Raw genomic sequence first — 16,819 nt, 5'->3', positions numbered from 1 at the left:
GGAGACAATAGGCTCCAAAAAAATGGCGGCCGGCGTGACCTGCGGACGCTTGTGTACCTGGTCTACAGCAAAATGGCGGCGGACTGCCGATGTAGCGTTCTCAGCACAGCAGCCTGCATGCTCCAAGCTAATGGCGGCTTGTCGGCCTGCGGGAGTCTGACGATCCACTACAGTCAAGGTAGGCTATACCTCCTATGTATGCTATAGTACTGAAGTCAGTTACAAACCAAGCCTGCTGGTTTAGAATGTTAGCTCCCAAACCAAGTCCGCTGCCCACCGAGCACATTATCACTGAGGATATGTGAACTTAACATAGGTTACAAGGGGGACTTTAGTGTCAGAAAGAATCCGACCATGTATAGAGGGGCCCGTATCCCAAAACGCCTCACAGAGAGGAAAGGGAAACATTTACTCACCATACCGGACTGACAGGCACCCTCTCTTCACAGTACCCTCTCCACCGAGGTGGGGGGCTGTCGACCAATCCGGACGCCTTGACTCTCTGGTTCCTGGCGTCCAAGCGAGACGTTTAACTCGCAAGGTCCGTCCCTCCAATGGGACTCTGTCGCGGCCGACCCAGCGCGGAGCTATGGTCTGCACGCGCTTGTAGGCTGAACCGGGGTGACCACTGGATCTCAACATCCAGCCCGTCGCCCGGTCCCGCATACTTACTTGAATGTGTCGCGGCCGACCAAGCGTGATGCTATGGTCTGCGCGTGCTCGTAGGCCGGCTGGGGTGACCACCGGATCTCAACATCCAGTCCGTCGCCCAGATCCGGCGTAATTTGCTTGAAGATCTCACAGGAAAAAAACTGGAGAAACTACCTAACAAAAATATTTTTTCTAAAAAAATCTTGCCAGGACCAAAAAGATCCCAGCAAGGAACTTAGGTCCTTACTCCTGACTAGACAGAAAAAAACTGACATCCTGTAGCAGAGAGAGGGAGGATATACCCCCTGGGACTGCCCCTAGGGTGGAGCCAGAACGTTTTTCTTTCTGCCTAGTCCTACTCCTGCGGAGGCAGCATAACCCTATTGATGAGAATCAAAGAGGACTACGTCTGTCAATGAGCGACAGAGAAATACACTTTTCATTTCTCAACCACCTATTACACTTTTGAAGGCCCTGAAGCACCAGCACAATGGAAAAGCCCACTAAATGACCCCATTTTGGAAAGCAAACACCCCAACGTATAATCTATGAGGCATAATGAGTCGTTTGAACATGTAATTTTTTTCCAGAAGTTTTTGGAAAATGTGGAAAAAAATGAAAACGCATTTTTTTTACCCAAAGTTGTCAATATATAAGACATTTCCAACACATAGCATGTACATAGCAAAAATGACACCCCAAAATACATTCTGCTACTCCTCCTGAGTATGGCGATACCACATGTGTGAGACTTTTTTACAGCCAGGCCACATACAGAGGTCCAACATTGAAGTAGCACCTCCAGGCGTTCTAGGAGCATAAAATACACTTTTCATTTCTCAACCACCTATTACACTTTTGAAGGCCCTGGAGCACCAGCACAATGGAAAAGCCCACTAAATGACCCCATTTTGGAAAGCAAACACCCCAACGTATAATCTATGAGGCATAATGAGTCTTTTGAACATGTAATTTTTTTCCAGAAGTTTTTGGAAAATGTGGAAAAAAATGAAAACGCATTTTTTTTACACAAAGTTGTCAATATATAAGACATTTCCAACACATAGCATGTACATAGCAAAAATAACACCCCAAAATACATTCTGCTACTCCTCCTGAGTATGGCGATACCACATGTGTGAGACTTTTACGCAGTCTGGTCATATACAGAGGCCCAACATGCAAAGAACACCATCAGGTGTTCTAGGGACACATAGCATGCACATACCATTCATTTAAACCCCAAAATACATTCTGCTGAGCAAAGGGTAAACAAAAGCTTACCTGTAGTTTTAGAAGCGCAGTTGTCCACAGGATTTGAGCACTGGTAGTCCAGGCAGCAGGCAGGGACTTGGTCAGCAACAGGGAATGGAATTGTCCAGGCAACAGGTAAGGATACCAGTCCAGTGTCAGTGCAGGCCGAGATATTGTGAGCAGTGCCAAAATATTGGTCCTGGTAGTAGGCAAGAACATGGTCCACAGTTCAGGTAGCAGGCAGAGGTGTGGTCAGTTCATGCGGAAGGCAGTGGCATGATGGCAGTAACTCCTGCAGACAGAAGTAGGGCCTCTGTCGGGATAGAATGGGGACAGAGGTAGAGGCTTCTCCCACCCAAATCTCTTTGAAGCATCCGGTCTCCAGACCCTAATCTGGGAAGAAGAAAAACAAAAAAATGTGTTTTCTTCATCCAGAAAAACTATTCTGGAGCCCCTCACATATGTGAGACCCCTGTGGTATGAGTCCCACTACTCCAAGAGGCAGGCAAAAATCGTGGTCAAACAGTCCAGGGTCAGTTCCAGATCAGGCAGAGGTATGAACAGAAGCAGCAGGCAGAAGCATGGTTGAATAACAGACCAGGGTCAGTTCCAGAGCAGGCAGAGGTATGTAAAAAATCAGCAGGCAAAGGCGTGGTCAAATAACAGGACAGGGTCAGTTCCGGAGCAGGCAGACATATGTACAAAAGCAGCAGGCAAAGGCGTAGTTGAATAACAGGCCAGGGTCAGTTCAGGAGCATACAGTGGCATAAGGGGTGAAGGTAAATGGCAGGAATTGAGGACTACGTTTACCATACTTCACTAATAATTTAGAGAAGTATGGTAACGGCGGAAACAGTCTTCTATACAGAGGCCTGGTTTGGAACGACACTGGGGACAATAAAAACGGGTGTCTCTTCTAACTCCTGCACTGGTACACACCCTACATTTTTTCTGCCGTCTTTTGTCTGTTTGTGTGGGAGGGATTTTACTGGGAAAATGGTGTTCAGAAAGTCTACTTATTACATCGGATCAAATGTTTTCTGGTGGGCCATTTGGGAATATAAGGGCAGTGAAGATTTCCTCCAGGTAATAAAGGAAGGGTTGGGGGCTTTCGGTGGACTTGCGGTAAATTATGTAGGAATTGTATGTGGCAAAATGAAAAAGATAAATTGAGACTTTTTTAAACCAATGGTATGTTCGTCTTGTGGGTAGATAGGGTTCCATCATTTGGTCATTGAAGTCCACTCCCCCAATGAACAAGTTGTACTCGTGGACACATGTTGGCTTTCGGATTGGTCCATTCCTTCTTGGGGCTTCCACGTAGTTGTCATTGTGGATTGAAGACAGCATGTAGACGTCTCTTCTGTCCCTCCACTTCACAGCCAGAATTTCCTCATTTCGCAGACTAGCCGTCTCCCCTCTTCTTAGCTTCGTGTTTACGAGCTTTTGAGGAAAGCCTTTCCTGTTTTTTCTGATGGTGCCACATGCCAGAGTCTTCTTCCAGTGAAGGTTGCGGAACAGGGGCAAACTTGTGAAGAAGTTATCTACGTAAAGGTGGTAGCCTTTTTCTAGGAGAGTATATATGAGGTCCCAAACAACTTTCCCGCTTGATCTCAAGTAGTCTGGACATTCAGGGGGATGCAGCTGGGTGTCCTTCCCTTCGTACACCATGAAGGCATAGGTGTACCCTGTGGCTCGGTCACATAATTTATAAAGCTTCACCCCATAGCGGGCCCGTTTGCTGGGGATAAATTGTTTGATACCCAGCCTGCCGGTAAATTTAACAAGGGACTCATCCACACATATGTGTTGGTATGGGGTAAATAATTGAGGGAATATTTCCGAAAAATAATTTAGAAGTGGCCGAATTTTATAAAGCTTTCATATGTTGGGGAATTTCGGGGAGGGCACTGGGTATTGTCATTATAATGTAGGAACCTCATTATCATTAAATATCTGGTCCTGGGCATTACTGCAGAGTAGATTGGCATGTGGTAGATGGGTTTGGTTGACCAATATGCACGTAATTCATTTTTTTTTATTGAGTCCCATATTAAAGGTGAGGCCTAAAAAAATCTTAAACTCCTCCACTGTCTCCACTCATAGGGACGGGAATAATAAGATGTGGGGTTACTCAGAATAAATTGCTGTGCGTACAGGTTGCACTGGGCCACAATTGACGAAAGCAGGTCCTCTGTAAAAATTTAATTGAAGAAGTCTATCGGGGCAAAGTTCTCAGTGTTAACCTGGACTCCTGGCTGTGCAGTGAAAGGGGGGGGATGATGGCTTCTCCTGAGTTAGGAGGAAGCCACAAGGGGTTCTGAAGGGCATAGGGAAGGCTGGCATGGGTCCTAACCCTTTGGGGGTGAGGTGACACCCCACTTGTACTTGGCCTTTCTTGCTGAGGCACTGTGGTGCTGGTGGATGGCACGGTGGTGCTGGTGGATGGCACTGCGGAGCTGGTGGATGCCACTGCCTCCTACTCACCAGAACGCCTTCGTTTGGTAGGCACGCAATATTCTTCTTCGTCGGAGTCTGTCTGCGTCCCACTGCTTACGACCGGCTCGTAATTTACTTCGGAGTCAGACTCTGTATCCGAAGAAGAACCCGAAGCTCCCCGTTGCTCTCGTCGGCCACACTAAGGATATTGTACGCCTCCTCAGCTGAAAATAATTTCTTTGCCATCGTTGGTGGTGTTGATCCTACACTGATGGATGCTAATGAGGTTCCACTGATAGGTGGCACTGATATGCAGCACTGTGTGACACTAATGGCACGTTGACACTATGGGCACTGTGATACTATGGGTACTGACAATGAGGCACGGTGACACTGATGGCACAGCGAGGAACGGTGACACTGTAGGCACTGATGACACTGTAGCGGTGATGCTGATGGCACTTATGACACTGACAATGGCACTGTGGGCACTGGCACGGTGACACAAATGGCACTGATGACACTGATAGCACCGATGACACTGATTACACTGTAGGCCCTTTTGACATGGTGAAACTGAGACGTGACACTGGTGGCACTGATGACTGATGGGCACGGTGACACTGATGGGCACTGTGACACTGATTGGCACACTGATGGGCACTGTGACACTGATGGGAACTGTGACAGTGATGGGCACACTGATTGGCTCTGTGATGGGCACACTGGCACTGTGGGCACACTGATTGCCACTGTGGGCACACTGATTGGTACTGTGGGCACACTGATTGGCACTGTGGGCACACTGATTGGTACTGTGGGCACACTGATTGGCACTGTGGGCACACTGATTGGCACTGTGGGCACACTGATTGGCACTCAGATCGCTCTCAACGCTCAATTTCACTCACAGATCTCTCCTTCCTCACATGCAGTCTCTGTGTGAGGAAGGAGAGCTGTCACTGAGAGATGATCTCATATGTTTACATTTCAGATCATCTCTCATTGGACGTTCCGATCACGTGGCAAATGGCCGCTGTGATTGGCCATTCACCACGATCTGTTATTGGCGGTGTCCAAGGGACACGGCCGACACAGATTTTCCCCGATGCGCGCAGGAGCGCGCGGGGAACCTGTTACTGGGAGGCAGTTTAAAGACGGCCTCCCGGGAAATTAGAGCCCGCGCTGTAGCCGTCTTTCGGCTATAGCGCGGGCGGGATCAGGTTAATATCTCTCAGTAAGTAAACCTCTGTATACTGATTCCATTTAATTTGATCATCCTCTAGTTGTGTTAAATTGCGTGGTTGCGCGGGAAGGGCGTCGTGCGCACGCGCAGGGGGGGGGGAGGGCATCGGTGGCGCAAAGTGCCACCTCCCTGAAAAGAGTTTGCCACCTTCCTGAAATGAGTTTTTGCAGGTTGGGATGTCCATCTTTATTGTAATATAAAAACCAAATGAAATAAGTTTGAACTAAAAAAAAAAAAAAAAAGCATACACGTTTACAATGCAAAATGTAAAAAATATTAGCTCATGTTCCTCTAACCGTACACCCACTAAATTTTGATTTGACATTTGCATATCAAGTAAGGAGGGTCACTAAATTTACATCAGACTGGTGAGCTCTCCAAGAACAAAGGCACTAGAAGACATGTTGTTATGACTGATCATACTATGTAATGTAGGGTATTATGTACATAAACCCCAAAACAATAATTTAATATATTGCAGCTTATAACTCTTTAGATGTGGTGGCCCGCATTAGTTTCCTTTTTTGTCCCTTGAATTATTTTCACCTAATGTTATAAGGAAGAGTATATACATATATCCCTGGTCTGTTGTGGATGGTGGAGCCCCTGTTTAAACAAGCGCTATATGACTTACCTGTAGTGGGTGGTCATATTTACTCAGTGAGTTTTCTGGTGTGACAATGGTCGATCACAGCAGCACTTTTGGAAGAATTAATTGATTGCACAGTACAACAGCACTTTATGGCACACTGGAGAATAATTTGATTGCATGAGAGACTTTTTTTGTGCATGGACATTTTATTTAGTTTTATTTCATTTTAAGAGCTGTTCATATCTCCATACATTATACTGCATATGCAAAATATTTAAAGTTACAGTTATTTATGTTTTTGACTGTTCGTATAGACAATTAGAGGCAAACAGATTAGCGCTGTATATCCACCTGCAGATGATGCCTTTTCTGGCACTTTTTGTTTACAAGTAAAAATCTGTATTTTATGCTAGAAATTTTTTTATTTCTTATCCATTTTACTTTTTCACACTGTCCCTTTATTTTTATTTTTTTTATCACTTTTATTTCTATTACAAGAAATGTAAGCATCCCTTGTAATAGAAGTAAAATATGACAGGTCCTCTTAATGGAGAGATCTGGGGTCTGTAGAGACCCCAAATCTCTCCTCTACTTAGGCTTCATGCACCCTAGAAAGATAAAAAAACTGTTTAAGAAACGCAGACCAAAAAACACTAGAAATTTGTGAATTTTTTTTTGGAAGAGGGTGACAAAGTCAGCCCTATAAAGGAAAGATTCCTGTCCAGCACCACATCCTAAAAAAATGATGTGTACAAAAAAATTGTTTCTAACAAACTAGATAGAGGACTTTAAGGACTTTAAGGTACCTTAATCACTTGCCAACCATGCCATAGCCGAATGACGGCTACAGCGCGGTCAGCTTATTCTGGCAGGGCATACTATGACGTCCTCCCAGAATCGCGCTTCCCTCGGACCCGGCGCATCACGGATCGTGGTAAAGGCCCAATGACAGCGGACCTTTACCAAGTGATCGCTCCGTCCAATGACGAAGGTGCTTCTTGGATGTTGGAACTCTGTATGTGGCCAGGCTGTGTAAAAGTCTCACACATGTGTTGTCGCCATACTCAGGAGGACTAGCAGAATGTATTTTGGGGTGTAGTTTCAAGTATGCCTCTACAGTGTGTGAGAAATAACTTGGTAATACGACCATTTTGTGAAAAAAGAAAAAAGGAAAAAATTAAAACTTCAAAAAACTCACCATGCCTCTTACTAAATACATTGGAATGTCTACTTTCCAAAAAGGGGGTCATTTGGGGGGTATTTGTACTTTTATGGCTTTTTAGGGTCTCAAGCATCCCCGATCTGAGGACTACAGTGGGAGGGACTGAGATTTCCCTCTGACGTCAGCCGGTAGGAAAGAAGGAAAGCGGCAGGGGGTCACGTGAGCACACAGCGGCACTCTGAAATAAGGTGTTTGGCTGCATAATTTTTTAAAAACAGACACTACACAGTATATCTAGCTGTAATAGAGGGATTCCAGGATTTGGAATTAGTGATTAGTGACCTGTTGCCCACCACCATACAGAAACGTCGGGCACTTAAACCACTGCTTCAGGTCCTGCAACAAAAAGCCATCAAGTACTGGTGGGCTTTTCCGTTCCGCCTAAGCTTCATCTACCAACAACGGACCCACGGCTTCTCTTCTCTTCCTGAGGGTGAACACCTGCTGCTCCGTCTTGGACTGATCAAACAGGACCCTACAATTTTGTCAGCGCTTAAGGGATCTGGATCCACGAAGAGGCCTTCCCCGCAGAGCCCTATCACGCAATCCTGGCAGAGGCAGCACTCCAAACGGTCCAAGGACGCTAGGCCCCCTTGATAACCCAGAAGGGACATTTACACTTGGCTCTGATGTTTTTTGGATGGCTCTTCCTCTTTAGAGACTCTCGCTCCTACCCCCGTAGTTTTGGGCAACCCCTAGGGGTGGCTGGGGTCATGGTTGGCCCTGTCCCCACCATTTCTTTACTGGATTCCCCCCTCCACCCCCCTACTATAGCTGCATATAGGTTTTTTTTTGGTTCTTTTGGCGAGTTTTGGGCTTCGCCTTTTCCCTTTCTGAAGTTTTTGCAATGACTAGAGATTCAAAAATGTTTTTTTTTTTTTTCTTCTTTATTTTTATTGGGAGACACCTGTATTCAATGTTTTTGGTATTATTGATACTTCTAGGTCTCCGGGGACTTATTGTATTGGTTAGGGCATCTGGCCGGGGTGGGCTCTCTGGTGCCCCCTTACCCTCATCCACATGGGTTCCAGCCTCTGTGGATCGGGGCAATGGACCTGCCTGCGGGCAAGTTCATGTGGGTTCAGGTGGATGGAGGATTGGGCCTCCCCCATCCCTGTTGGGCTTGGGTTATTTGTTTCATGTGTGTGTGTCTGTCTTGTCAGGTACATGTATTGGCTCTCTACCCTTCTCTGTTCCCCTCCCTTTGTCTCCCCTTTCTTCTTTTCTCTTCCCTTTCTTTTTTGCAGTCACCGGGGGATCCCTTGATCTACTGTGAGCTCTACAGGGATACCGGTCAGCCGGGGAGGACTTGCCGGCCTCCCTCGTTGCAGCTCTCCACCCATCCAGAGCATAATGGCTCCCTCTGACGAACTTCCTGCGCAGTTGCGGATCGCCTCTCACGATGTCCAGGGCATGAACTCTCCGCTCAAGAGACGTAAGTTGTTTAACCTTTACCATTCACATCACTTAGACATTGTCATGACACAAGAAACTCACTTCCCAGAAACCTACAGACCCTTGTTTGTCCACACCAAGTTCCCTCAGTTTTACTTAGCCAATGCTCCTAACAAAACTCGGGAAGTGGGCATATTTTTCGCTAAGCAGGTCCAATTCACCCTCACCCAACAGGTAGCTGACCCGGAAGGAAGATACCTTTTGCTTAATGGGGAAATAGATGGCCGCACCTACTCTTTCCTTTCCTATTATGCACCGAACCAGGGTCAAGAACAGTTTTTCCGTGATTTGGCCGCCACCGTTTTGCCTCAGGCGACAGGCACAATTATCATGGGGGGTGACTCCAATGTTGCACTCGACCAGAGTATGGATAAATCCCGCCCTGGACGAGCACAGCAGTGCCGGCCCTCTAGGCAGAGCACTCGTATAGTGCGGGTGCTCTGTACGGAGGGACTGGTGGATATCTGGAGGGAGATGAACCCGACAGCTAGGGACTACACACACTTTTCGGTTCCCCACCAGATCTTTTCTAGAATTGACCACATATTCGCTAATGCGATACCAAGGGTGGTCAAATCCCTTATCAGGGATTCCCCTGTCTCGGATCATTCCATGGTGGTTCTGGTGATCACTCATTCTCCAACCCCAAGCAAGGAATTCAAATGGCGTCTGAACGAGGCCATCCTCAGCAACCCGGTCCATTGCACCATTTTCACGAAAGAATTAGTGGAATATTTCCACACAAAACGCGACAGAGGATATTTCCCCAGGAACTCTCTGGGCCGCTCATAAAGCGGTCATCAGAGGGAAAATTATACAATTCTTTTCCCAACTAAAACGACAGCGGGTAGCGGATCTTGTCAAATTAGAAACGGAGTTCCAAGTATTGAGCAAGGCTCACAACCGACACCCCACACCACTTTCCAAAACTCAACTGGAGGGGGCCAGGCTCCAATTGAACTTGGCCCTATCCACGGTGGCGGAAAAACAATTGAGATGGTCTGGAGCTAAATTTTATGAGTCTACGGACAAGATAGGACCTAGATTAGCCTCTAAATTATCCCCTAAAATTAGGACAATAGCGGTCCCTAAGCTTAGAACGGCCCAGGGCTCCCTCTCCCAACACCCTCAAAAGGTACTTCACACCTTTCACTCGTTCTACTCTAAACTTTATGATAACGCCCCCACCTCCTCGTCGGGCCCCCCGGCGGCGTTCCTTAATGATCTACCCCTCCCCTGCCTACAGGAAGAGCATAAAGACCTGTTAGATGACCCAATTTCGGAATTGGAAGTATTGGGAGTGATTAAACACCTGAAAAAGGGTTCGGCGCCTGGACCCGGCGGTTTTACTTTAATCTATTACCAGACCTTTGCTGCTACACTCGTCCCCCATCTCACTAGATTTTATAATGCACTACAAACGGGGGATTCGATCAAGAGAACCCTTAATTCTGCATTCATCACGGTCATTCCTAAACCTGGCAAGGACCATAGCGACGTACAAAATTACAGACCCATTTCTATCATTAATGTTGACCTGAAAATTTTCACCAAAATTCTCTTGAATAGAATATCCCAATTTATTAGCCAGTACATACACAAGGACCAATCAGGGTTTATCCCGGGGAGACAGGGCCCTGACCAGATCAGAAGAGCCATAGACATCATCTCTCTGCTGAATTCCAGATGGGATGGCAAACCCCCTCAGGAAGCCTTAATTATGTCAATTGACTTACACAAAGCTTTTGACTCGGTCACGTGGCCCTATCTCTTCGAGATTCTGGAGAGGTGGGACTTTGGCCCTAAATTCATGAATATTCCCCGAGCTCTCTATTCCTCCCCCCACTGCCCAAATCCGCACGGCTGGCCATTACTCAGACCCATTTCCTATTAAACGGGGAACTAGACAGGGGTGCCCGCTGTCGCCTCTTATTTTTGCAATAGCAATCAAATCTCTAGCCATAGCGATCCGATGCAATCCCGACGTCCGCGAGATCCATTGCGGCCCAACTGAACATAAATACGCCCTCTTCGCGGATGACCTGTTGCTCTTTTTATCCTCTCCGGTCACTACCATCCCCAACGTCCTGGATCTCCTCCGCAGATTCTCCCTGGCGTCGGGTCCCCAAGTCAACTTTGATAAATCCTCAGTCCTCAACGTGACGGTCCCTCCCCCAGTCTATGAGTCAATCAAAGCCGTTTTCCCCTTCAATTGGTGCTCTTCGTCCCTCACCTACCTGGCGATTCAGCTCACTCCCACTTTTGTCACTCTGTATCAAGCGAATTATCCACCCCAGTTCCGCAAACTGAAAGCTGACTTGACCTGGAACCCACATAATCTTTCCTGGATAGGCAGGATCAATTCTGTTAAAATGACGCTCCTACCTCGCTTACTATACCTTTTCAGGTCTCTTCCCGTGGCGGTCCCCAAAGCTCACCTTAAATCTCTACAATCCCAGATTGTCCATTTCGTCTGGGGTAAAAAGTGATATCGCTGCCCCACAGCAACCCTGCTCCGGTCCCGGACGATGGGGGGTTTGGCACTGCCCGACCTCTGGAAATACTTTCAGGCTGCCCAGTTGGCCCAATTCTCTATGATCTACCTCCGGGGCCCCAAGCCGGACTGGGTGGCGATGGAACGCCAAGCGGTGCCTAACCATACCTTGGACTATATAGCCTGGTGTACCCCCAAACTCCAACCTGCTATCCTTGCGCCCTCCCTGTCACATTCTATCGCTCTGTGTAGGAGCCTACATCAGAACCCATCCATTGCCTCACCTTTACGTCCCTTAATGCACATTTACCATCACCCCCAATTTCCTCCCGGACATGACATAGCAGCCTTTAAATGGTGGACAGACAAGGGACTGTATCGCATTGGCCACTTCATATCCTCCACTGGCCCTCTTTCCTTATCCCACTGCACGTCCAAACTTAAGATGCCCCCTACCGAGATTTTCCGCTTTTCCCAACTCACACACTTCCTACGAACGCTGTGGGCCCTCAACCCCGACCGTTAACCCCTTACGAGCGGTGGTGCTCGGAATCTGAAAATATGAGAGGAGGTATCTCCCTCATTTATGCTGCCCTCACGCAGACCAGAGATAAGCCTACATATGCTATTGGATGGGAACGAGATCTGGAATTAGAGCTACTGCTGGAAGACTGGCATAAGATTTTTCACAAGTCCTTCAAAGGAATGATGAACGTTACCCTAATTGAGGCTAACGTTAAGATCCTGACACAATGGTATCTAGTACCCACCAGATTGGCGATTATGTACCCAGGTTCCTCGGCATTATGCTTCTGGGGATGCCACCAACGGGGCACCTTTTTACATACCTGGTGGTCGTGTCCTAGGATACGCTCCTTTTGGAATAAGGTATTTCACCTCATCAGAAGGGTCACTTCACTTTCAATTGAACAAACCCCTCAAGCGGCATTTCTACACATGTACAATCTCAGGGCTCCCAGGCATTCACTTTCCCTAGTTTTTTTTATACTTCTGGGCGCTAAACTCACCTTGGCCAGAGCCTGGAAAAGGCCTTCCGTACCTTATCAAGCTGTAACCAGGAAAAACTCCTGGATCATGGCCCAGGAAAAGATGGTTGTGATCTTAAAGGATTGGGTACTCAAATTTGAGAGTGTCTGGGAGCCGTGGGCACTACATTTCAAGATCACATTGTAGCATGAAATTGATTTTTCTCCTTCCCTGCTTACTTTTTAACTCCCCCGGTGACTACCTCCATTGACTATCCCCTCTCCTACGCTATGTCTATTCCCACCCACTCTTCTTCTTTCCCCCTTTCTTGTTGTGTCTGTATGTTGTGATGTATCAACCGATGACAGTTGGCGATATAGTTGGGTTGGCCTGCCATTGTTGCCCCCTTCCATCTGCAAAAATGGTTTTAACTCTAGAGATGGACCCTGAGGGCCATGTCGACTATTTCTGAGGAATGGTAGGATCCCCGGGTATCAGTCTGGGAATCCCCCTCAACTGGACCCAGGAGGGTGTCTCCGGATGTTTCGCAACCTTTATGGTGCTCGGAGACCTCGGCCTGGCCAGGTATTTAGCAATCCCCAAATCCCCTTGGGGGGGGGGGTGGATAGTGGCAGGTCTTCTCCCATTTTCCTCCAAGTTTTCAACTGTTTTGAGTTTTATGTGGCAGGGAATGTTGCAAGATTACATGAAAGTCACACCCTATTGTCCCATTCTCCCTTTCACCTTGGTATATGGCTGGGTTCTATTATCCTGCATGATTTGTTTTATATGTATGTTCTACTTTTGACTCACTTGACCGTCACCTGATTGCAATTGCCACTGCGAACCTCTACTGGTGTCAGATTCTCTCCACTTGATTGTTTGATCTTATGCATTGTATTGTGTTTGACAAAATAAGAACCTTTTTGATTGAAGAAGTAAAGAAAAAAAACAAAAAAAAATTAAAATCTTTTGCTTTGGTCCTTACAGATCATAGAGGTGATAAGAGACAATCTGGTCTCTGTTCACCTCAATGGGCAGCCTTGCAAACTGTCGGAGAGTTTCCTGCGCATGCTGATAAAAACAGTAAGCCTGAGAAACATCAGCGAGCGTCGGGAGGGGGGGGGGTCGAAAGAAACCCCTCCTGCTGCTTCTGAAAGTGATCCAGCGGCTAATTAGCTGCTCTGACCATTTTCATGAAAAAGCCAATCGCCGGCTGAAGGAAAAAAAAAAAAACGGGGTTATGGCTGACAGCTTCAGCCATAACTACCACTTTCAAGCTGCAACATACATTTACGTATTACAGTCGGCAAGTGGATATTTAGGTATATATAATTTCACCTAATGATTCAGCTAGTAACACACTATCAGTCCTAGAATGGCAATGCTCACCCGCCTTTCTGTATCAGAACAACAGAAACAATGTAGGATGACAGAAACCCCATCCCTCTACCCTTCTTTATAACATAGATGGGGGTAGTTCTGTAGTCCTGGAAACAATGTAATAAGTAACAGTAATCACAGGCAGAAAGCACAAGAAAGTATCAGCTTACCCTCATGATTTCTGGCAAGGTCCAAGATATCTTTATAATCTAACAAAGATACTTAAGCTGGATATACACTATACAACTTTTGTTGGTAGATTTCCTTTAGATTTACCTTCAACTATGTAGTGCAAGGGCTTGCCTGATTGCAAACAAATTAGAAGTGTTTAGGTATGACCTCATATTATATGGTTTTGGTAAGTCTAAAGGAAAAAAATCTAAAGAAAATTGTATAGTGTAATCCAGCTTTAGCTAACAAACATAACAAAAAACTTTCAATAGTCTATTAAATAGACCAAAGGGAAACAAATAAGAGTAGTTCATTGTTAGGGTTTATATACACTTTAATAAATTTGTTTGGGGCATATGACAGGTTCCCTTTAGGAATATACACTTTAAAATTGTAAATCTTACCCTGAACTTGGCAAACGTTGCAAATTTGTGTCTGACACCTCAACTCTCAACGGAAGCAGAGGTACCCAAAGAGACAGAGAAAGAGAGGAACGTAGACGTTCTAACCAAAACTCCACCTTCACATCCACAGCCCCCTGAGTTTCCTTACCACCAACAAACAGAAAATCACAGCCATCTGACACCTGGAAAGAAAACATGGTTACAGAACGATCAATCTAGTGAAAATTGCCACATTTCAGTTTTAGAAAAAATTATGATACAGACCTGAACAATCTGTGCACTGGGAGTTTCACAACCTGCCTGTTTGGTAACATCAACTACATGTCCACCAGCTTCCAAAGCCAGCACTCTGACCGGGATTTTCTGAGAAATGCCAGTTAAAAGGGCTGTGTTTAAAATCTCATTTGACTGCAGAAGAGAAAAAAAAAAAAAACTAGTTCAAAAATAGTTCAAGACCTAAAGGATCACTTTAGTCAAACAAATATTTGAAATATAGGAGTGAAACAGCAAGCTGAATCATGTATTGCTTTCTTTTTTTTACTTCTGTGGGTAGCAGCAGTAAGATTTCCTCATCAGTGTCCCCTTTCAGCTGCTATAATTGGATTTCCTAAGAAATATAAAGTAAAGGTTTATTCCGCCTGCTAAGCCCACCATACACAGTCCAAAATTTTTTCCTGCAACCACGGGTCACATGAAAGAAATTCAAACAATTCCTCATCAACAAGGATAGCGCTGGCAGGGGAATCCCTCCTGCCAAGCGATTGCCTACTCCCAGCAGGGGGGGTGCCGTCTCTGCTGGGAGAAGACAGTAATTATTGCTAGCGGCTATACCCCTGCGTAAGATAATCTGGCGGGCTGGTTGTGCCTAAGTTAAACCATCAACTTGGTATATTCAGGCTGGCCATTAACGATTCAAACCGTTTATGGCTGGCCTACTTGACCATATACATAAATTATTTTCTCCATGCACATGATAGGCTAAAATGCTAAATAAAAAACTCTTATAATAGCAGTTTTTGTGCCAGCTTTTAGCAGCAGCTATGAGCTTTCACTTTTTTTTTTCTCTGCTGGTAAATTGCTCCTAAATACGCAAAAAAATAGTTTTCTGCTCCTTAACCACTTCCTGTAAAATCATGTACCTGTATGTCATTTTGCTGAAGTGGTTCTACCGGAAGAATGCCTGGTACCATTTTTTAGTCCAACTGAGAGACCCGAGCCACCAGTCGGCACGTAAACCGGCTGGCCAGAGTCCCAAACAAAGCCGTATTTGGCTTTGAACGGGTCTTCAATGTGAAAACCCGAAAGCGATGTCACATCGCCACTTCCGGTTTACTCGGCAGCCAACGGCTCCAATTTAAAAAAGGACAGTTTTAAAAACCGCTGATCTAGGCGTTTTGAATACTTTTAAGTGCAGAGGAGGGGTTTGGGGTCTTTTAGACCCAAGACCCCTCCATAAAGAGTACCTGTCACTGCCTATTACTCTCAAAAGGGATGTTTACATTCCTTGTGACAGTAATAAAAGTGATCAGAAACAATTTTTTTAAAGGGACAGTGTAAAAAAAAATAAAATGAAGAAAAAAATATCGAAGCATCCTATCCCTCTGCGCTCACGCGCCAAAGAAAATGCATTTGTCAGTTGAGCCCGCAAATGCGTGGTTAAATCACCCATGTGAGCTATCGCCGCAATTGTAGAGCAAGAGCAATAATTCTAGCGCAAGACCTCCTCTGTAACTCTAAACAGGTCATTATTGTCATGCTGGTTTTTCACAACCGTTTGTGAGTACCTTTTCGTTGGTTTAAATAAATATGTCATCCTGATATACTGCACTTAGTGTGGCGCCTGTTTTCTCCCTCCAACTCTAAACAGGTAACTGTTAAAATTTTTGCCGCCTATGGTGATTTTTAAGTACCGTAGTTTGTCGCCATTCCACGAGTGTGCGCAATTTTAAAGCATGAAACAATAGGTATCTATTTACTCCGAGTAACATAATCTTTCCCATTATACAAAAAAATTGGGCTAACTTTGTTTAGTTTTGTTTTAATTCACTGCAGTGTATTTTTTCCAAACAAACTGCGTTTAAAAGACCGCTACGCAAATACAGTGTGACATAAATTACTGCAACAACCGCCATTTTATTCTCTATGGTTTCTGCTAAAAAATATATATAATGTTTAGGGGTTCTAAGTAATTTTCTAGCAAAAAATACAGATTTTAACGTGTAAACAAAAGATGTCAGAAATAGGCCTGGTCTTCAGGAAAGGCATGCTATAGCTTCAAAAATGCTTCTAGACTAAAATAGTGTGCATGGACACATATGATAGCACTATTTGCTTCTTCTAGTATCAGAAAAAAAAACCAAAAGCTGCTTCTAGGAGGGTTTTTTTTAAGCTAGTGTGCATGGATCCTAAATTTTAAGAATGGCTGTGTAAAATAAATTACAGGGATAGCTTGAAAAGCTGATAACAAGATTTCAGTTCAGTATACAAGAATACTGGATTTCTATCAGGATTAACAGGTAAT

The 16,819-nt window shown here is 45.4% G+C and overlaps 1 protein-coding gene across 1 annotated transcript in view; it reads right to left on the bottom strand.

Annotated features, from left to right (window-relative positions):
- TMEM132A (transmembrane protein 132A) overlaps window positions 1-16,819 on the bottom strand; it is a 669,669-nt gene that overhangs the window by 292,179 nt on the left and 360,671 nt on the right. The window contains exons 7-8 of the mRNA XM_082267409.1: window positions 14,563-14,706; window positions 14,299-14,480 (exon numbers count right to left, since the gene is read on the bottom strand). Of these exons, the coding sequence (XP_082123535.1) occupies window positions 14,299-14,480; window positions 14,563-14,706 (326 nt within the window). The remainder of the gene's footprint in view (window positions 1-14,298; window positions 14,481-14,562; window positions 14,707-16,819) is intronic.

This window comes from Pelophylax lessonae (assembly GCF_965119305.1).
Source record: "Pelophylax lessonae genome assembly, chromosome: 9".
NCBI lineage: Eukaryota > Metazoa > Chordata > Amphibia > Anura > Ranidae > Pelophylax > Pelophylax lessonae.
This window is presented reverse-complemented; position numbering and strand designations above follow the sequence as displayed.